Below are 6,577 nucleotides of genomic sequence, written 5' to 3'. Positions count from 1 at the left end.
TTTTACACTTTTGTAGTAAAGATACTGACCTGAGTTAGGCTTCTACAATCTGATGTTTAACTAACAAAACAACAAATTCATAAAGGACTACACTTCTTATTAAATAGCTGAATTAAAAATATAAAAGGCAGCATATAACAAATATTCTCCACAGCAAGTATCATAGGGCAAGGAATGGTATATGGTAAAATTAAATATTATTACATATRATTATTACAACTATTCTAACTTMCTTGTGGGGACTTCTGAAGTGGTACTAGTTGTAAGATCTSTGGGAAGATACTGCTCTGTCAGGACTGCACTGCTTTCACCACCTTGGGAGCTTCAGAATCTTTTTGAGTCGTAGAACTCTTGTTGCCTTCAGGTTCAGCCTTCCTGGGCATCCTGGGGCTAACAGCAGCTTTTCTGCTGGTTTGAGGGCTGGAAGAGGGCACAGCCTTTTTGCGCTGCAGTAAGGGGCTCTTGGAGCCTTTTGGCTTTGTTGGGGTGCTTAAAGAGTCCATGACCTTCAAAGACCTCAGCCCAAGCAGGCCGCAGAAGTAGTTGCACTTGTGCTGCAGGACAAACTGATCAAAAACCTTGGGATTTCCTTCAACGCATAAACCCTGGTGCCTGCAGCATAACACAGAACACAGAAAGGCTGCAGTGACGATTTGTGCAATTGCAAATTACCTGTAAAAACAAGGTTCAAGGAGCACAATTTGCRAAAACATTACACACGTATATTTACCCTGTTGATTTGACTGAAACGCCGACATTGGTGATCTTGGTGTCAACACCTGCAAAATGAAACCAAACAGAAGCTTGATTTTTTTTCTGCTGTTTGGTTAGCATGTTTAGATGTGACAGATGTGCTCAGGAAATTATTGCTACACAACATGATACTGGAAAATGTGAAACATAATACACTTGATTAAAACACTGGGCACATGTCTCTGCAGTGAGTGGATAAAAGCATTACTAAAATCAAATTTGAAAATTTTCTCTTAAAGTTTTTGCTTTACGATTGTATTTAACACTTTAGCAAGAATTCTGATATGGTTTGTGATGCATAATAGAAGTAGAAATTTGTGCATGCATGACTTTTGTTTGAAATGGCAAAATTTTACTGAGAGTGGTCTGAAACAGAAGAAAAATATCCAGTGAGCAGTAACTGTGTGGCTCAATATGACTGATTCAAACTGATAGAAAGAAAAACATTGCAAAAAAAACACAAAAAACACAATTGTTGTAACGAAGGGATGCAAAATATAATCACACACAACAACCCTGAGACAGATGGACTGCTGCTGCAGCAGAGCACACCACATCACATGCGTTTACTATCTGCTATGAATAGAAATCCAAGACCACACACAAGCTCACAAAATTGGATCATACCAGATTGGGAAAACATTMAAATCTGATCACTCAATTTCAGCTGCAACATTTAGATGGTGGGGTCAAAATTTAGCATGAATAAACATGGATCTGCTGTTGTATCAATCCAGAGGATTCGGGCCCTCACTCTATGATCACAGTGTATCCATTTCCTGCTGGTTATTTCATGTAGGATATGCACAAAGTCACAGAATTKTTGAATAAAAGAATGAGCTACCGTACAACAATAACCTTCATCGTCATCAGACCTCAATCCAATTAATGTGCTGTCAATAAATCTGCAGTAAATGCATGATGCTATGATGTCAATAATATCTAGAATCCATTTTTAATAAAGGYGCCTTGCTGAATATATTTACAAATAATGAAGGYAAAACGGGGTCCAAACCCAGTACCAGGAAGATATACCTAACAAAGTGGCCAGTGACTTTATGTAAAACTCCACAAKGCACCACTGACGTTGGGTGTCAGCTCACCTTCCAGGCGAGTGAGAAGCAAATTGCCAGAAGTCCACTGAAAAATCCAGTGTTGCAATGCACAGCACTTCTGCTCTACTGCAGAACCGGTCTTGACGTTTATTCTCCCCGTATCATCCAGGACAGAGTATTTCTTATAGACTCCAAGCAGATCAGTTTCCACTGTGGCATAGGGGACTGGGTTTGCTGGTCTGTACATCAAGTACACTGGACTTATCCTGTGTAGGAAGTGAGGATAAATAAGGTCAGAGTRGGAATAACTTTTGGGAAMGTTTTTARAGTATCTGACGGTTTATTATCAAGACTAAAAATTGATGTTGCTCACTCCAGAGGGGGTCCAAAGTTTTCTATGACCCTCGCCTCCGCACTGAAGATTTTGCAGTATTCCCGTGCCAAGTTCTGATTTCTGCACTCCTGYATAGAAAACATATTATCACAGCCAGTAAAAGATTAGCAAAACCTTCTGTATAATTTTTTCTTTAAGATTAAGTAGATTAGTACCACAGTAATCCTGTGTGGGTGGCAGACATGACACCCGGCTTCCTTTAATGTTAAAACTCCCGCTATACTGTGTGACGTTTTTGAATCTAGGGTGGTAAGAATAATAAGCAAAATTCCACTTTTTCAGGTACCTGTTTCATGATGTGCTGGTTCCTTTCTATGAGCGAGCTTTCCTCCTTGCCTGCATAGGTGATAGGGCTGCGTGTTTTAATTATGCATGTGTTACCAGACTCAAAAACAGGCTCAAGACCGTAAATGACTTTAGCTCTCCAGATTTTACTGGAACAGCTAGCTCCAATTTGTGACTCCGTCATTATTATACGTCCAAAGAATTTGTTGCCCCAGATGCCTGAATCCGCCAGTCCCTTGTTGAATATGAGGGGGGTCATTTCAATTTCCTCCCCAACTGTATAAACAGTCATAAACAGAGGTTTGTTGAAAAAAATAAATGAATAACAGAGAAATAAATATTTTAAACAAGCTACCTAAATCTGATCTTACCACCAAGGTCCTCACGCAGAGACATTCCGGCCAATACTGAAAAACAAGGCAGATTAAACATGTCTTGTAGCAAATAATACAACTATCATAGAAATATTACTTTTGATAGTATACATACTATCAGCGCTAAGTAGAAAGTCTGTGGTATCAGAACCATATTCATTGGTTATTGAGCATCCGTAAACTCCTGAGTCTTTACACGACGCCTGAACAATGGCCAGGTTGACCTGGGTCTCATCCCCTGCACTGGAAAACACACAACAAACATTTTACAATGTTTCTAAACTATTGGAAACAAAATAATAATTAAAAAAACATACTGTGATGAACTTACATTTTTTTAACCTGTGCAATCTCCTCCTCATCTTTGTACCACTTGACGWTTGAGTCGCTAAGAACATTGAAGAACTGGCACCACAGTTTCAAGTGTCCTGAGCCATCTGCAAAGACTTCAGCCCTGATCTTACGGATAACCTGAGGAGCTGGAGAGAACCATGACACAGAGCACACAGTGAAACCCCCCCCCCTCAGTTGGGCATGTTTGCAACATGCAAACTTTGTTTTTGCAAAGATGAAGTCATATTAAATTTTGCTCATAGCAGTCTATAGGCGAGAGATGGGATCAATTGTCAGCAAACACAGAAACACCCAAAATCCTTTAGATACCAGTTACAGTTTCATCCTTGTTTCTGAACAGTGATGAAACTTGAGCACACTGAAAAACTCCCTAGATCCATGTTAATAGTATRCAAACTCCATGCAGGAGACAGCAGTGAGTTCATGGATTATTGTTAAGCTCTGCACTACCATGAATACTGTGTTGCAACTTCTTTAAAGCATGTAAAGCTCCAAGTTAATGTTTGCATGATTAATGTAACAAGCATCTGTGAGATATTAAAACATTGTAGGCATGCACATATCCTAACGATGACAGCCCATGATGGTTTATCTGTTTATAAACAATGGAAAAGAGCTAAAAAAAAAAGAGAGAGAGAATATCCACAGCCATTTTACAGCCTTTCTGCCAATGATGTGTGAAAAAACATTTTGGACTATAGCAATACAATCTCGTGACAAAATGTGTGAAAACTGTGATCCGTAAAAAATAGACAAGAATTAATTTAGTTAGAGAAAAAAACACTGAGATATTGATTTTTCTTTTAACGTAAAACRTGCTGATTAAGATGACAACTGAACGCAAAATGGACCTGAGTCTCTATTGCCTGCATAGGATCCAATGACTCTAGATTTCAAATGATTTTGTGCAAAAGTAGTAAGCTGACAATGATGTACCATCATTAAAAGCCAATAGAAWACAAAACATTATAACAATCCTCACTCAATTACACAAACGTCATGTAGTTAAAAGATGATTTGTTATGAGGCGGTTTTGTGTGTTGTATAGGGCTGGCAGTGATTTCAATAGATTAAAATGTGTTTTTAGTTTTGCTTTTTTGCTAACAAAAGACTGTAATCTGGATATTGTTTTGTGTGGACAAATTTAGCGAAATCATTTCAGTTTTTAAATTGAACAAACTGATTTGCAGAGGGAGATTAAATCTCTAATTGGCCAGTTCACTGGGATGTAACAACATCTGTAATGACTGTGGTTGCTGCTGCTAGCTTAGGATCAAAAGTGGCACTCTCTTCATGCACCATTATCTGCATCCTGTTAGTGCAATATTTTTTCCCCCAACAGCAAAAAATGTGAGTTTACTTCTCTAGCAGATCTATCTATATTACAAAACTACCTTTGATGGCATCCCCTTTTCTGTAAGAGCAACTATAGAAGCATTTAAAGAGATTAGGTCATTTCATTTTCCACTTTACCTTTGAATGGGTTATGCTTGTCCTTCTCTGCAGGTTTGCCCTCGGTGAGGATCTTCTCGGTACGCAGTTGGGTTAGTATTTGAGTTTCAGAAGCCATTTTCCTTCCGGTCAAAAGTGGAGATTGCCTTTCTTCCACAGATGTTTGCTCTTCTGCGGGGTGCAGTAACGGCGACCGTCGTGACAGGCTTGGAGACACAGAGCTTGCTGAGAGCTTGCWGCTCTGACCAGGCGTCTCTCTTTTCTGAGTTTGGCTATTAGTGGGTGATGTTGACTCTTGAGCCTCCTCTGTTTTTGCATTCGATGTTGGGATTTTGCGACGTGCCCCAGAGGCTAGCTCTTGTGGAGTAGCAGAGGGAATYGGTGAAATAAAATCAATCTTCTCCAACAGTGGTGTGAACTCTGGAGTTAAAATGTTAAACGGGTCAGGTCTCATACCTTCTTTAACCACTACGCTCTCCTGCTCTGTAGGAAGAATATCCTTTACTTGCCTCGTTAAAATAAATTCATGTTCRGACTGATGATATGCTTGCAAGGTCTGAAAAGAATTAGTTCCTCCTCTAGTGTGCTCCACAACTGTACCCTGTTCTTTTTGAATGTTATTCTCCGTATGTGCTGCTGTAATTAGAGAACCAGATTTCTGAAGACTCGTTTCTGGCGGATTTGAAATTGACTGAATTTCCTTAATAAATCCATTCTCTGAAGGTAAAGAAAGGGGACTGCTGTTTACATTTTTACTCTCAGACCAAGAAATAATAGAATAATCTTTTAACGGAACCACAGTTTCCTGACTGGTGTCCATAACATCTTCATTAGTTTTAACTACTCTTCCATGGATCGTGTTTATATCTGTTGCTGTGTTAGTTTCCTTGAAAAAGGTAGAAGGGACCACAACAGGGGTGTATAAAGTTTGAACAGTTGTTGAAGTTTCATKTGAAGTCAGAACTTGTTCCTGTTCCTTTTCATTTAGCTGCTGATAGACCGTCATGAGTGTTTCCTTTAGGTTCGTTTCAGGTACTCTGTCAGTGCTTGTCTCAGTTTCATTTTTAGTCTTGATAGTATTCACCTCCGGTTTACTTTTTTTGGATTCATCTCTCACTTGCTGACATACTTCTTTATCCTTTATCAAAGGATCTTTTGTTAACTTGCAGGGGACAGACATGTTGGAGGCTGGATTGTCTTGTGTCAACTCGAGAGCCTTCATTTGAGATCTTAAAAGTTCAGCAATAGAAATAACTTTGGATTCAGTTTTGGGTATTTTTGTGAATGTCATTGTGTCTTTAGGTGCATTTGTGTTTTCAGGAAGTTGTTTTCGGGTAGCAGTCTCAAGTCGACCTTCCTTCAAATCCTCACAGTGTGTGGACTGACTCTTCTTAGCATCAAYGATAGGAGATTGTGCAGATTTTTCTCCAGAGTCTTTTTTCCCTACATCTTTGGTCTTTTGTGAGTTAGCTTTTTCGTGTAGACGACTCGTCTCCACTTCCAGTATTTTCTCACTTCGGGTCCYCTTGACAGTCTGAACTTTGAACTTACCCACGTCACCAACCTTTAACTTCTCTTCTTGTATTTCTGTCCTGTCAAAGGTTTTTATAGCTGTATCCACTTGGCTTTGCTGGGTGACAGCAACATTACACTGCGGGATGCTCTCACTACAACTAGGGATTTCATGTGCAGACTTCTGTAAGCGAGTAAAAATGGCTGAACAGCTTCCATTTGGTTTCCTGGAATCATCCGACGTASCCTGTGGTGTTTCATCAGTGATTGTTTGAGGACTACTGGACAGAGGAGAGGTCAGGATGTCATCTGTCTTTTGTGGCAGCTCTGAGTATATGTTGTGCTGGTTGAGTGGTAGCTTAAGGCTGACAGGTGCATCATTCCAGTTCATGTCTGCG

General features: G+C 39.6%; 1 protein-coding gene across 1 annotated transcript in view; it reads right to left on the bottom strand.

Annotated features, from left to right (window-relative positions):
• Nucleotides 1-6: 6 nt before the first annotated feature.
• LOC103462735 (titin homolog) overlaps nucleotides 7-6,577 on the bottom strand; it is a 13,190-nt gene continuing 6,619 nt past the window's right edge. The window contains exons 6-14 of the mRNA XM_017304010.1: nucleotides 4,689-6,577; nucleotides 3,193-3,340; nucleotides 2,977-3,104; nucleotides 2,859-2,894; nucleotides 2,489-2,763; nucleotides 2,182-2,270; nucleotides 1,857-2,074; nucleotides 731-779; nucleotides 7-612 (exon numbers count right to left, since the gene is read on the bottom strand). The exon at nucleotides 4,689-6,577 is cut by the window's right edge and continues 8 nt beyond it. Of these exons, the coding sequence (XP_017159499.1) occupies nucleotides 291-612; nucleotides 731-779; nucleotides 1,857-2,074; nucleotides 2,182-2,270; nucleotides 2,489-2,763; nucleotides 2,859-2,894; nucleotides 2,977-3,104; nucleotides 3,193-3,340; nucleotides 4,689-6,577 (3,154 nt within the window). The 3' untranslated portion in view covers nucleotides 7-290. The remainder of the gene's footprint in view (nucleotides 613-730; nucleotides 780-1,856; nucleotides 2,075-2,181; nucleotides 2,271-2,488; nucleotides 2,764-2,858; nucleotides 2,895-2,976; nucleotides 3,105-3,192; nucleotides 3,341-4,688) is intronic.

This window comes from Poecilia reticulata, linkage group LG3, assembly GCF_000633615.1.
Source record: "Poecilia reticulata strain Guanapo linkage group LG3, Guppy_female_1.0+MT, whole genome shotgun sequence".
Lineage (NCBI taxonomy): Eukaryota > Metazoa > Chordata > Actinopteri > Cyprinodontiformes > Poeciliidae > Poecilia > Poecilia reticulata.
The sequence above is the reverse complement of the archived record's forward strand: the minus strand, read 5'-3'. Positions and strand labels throughout refer to the sequence as shown.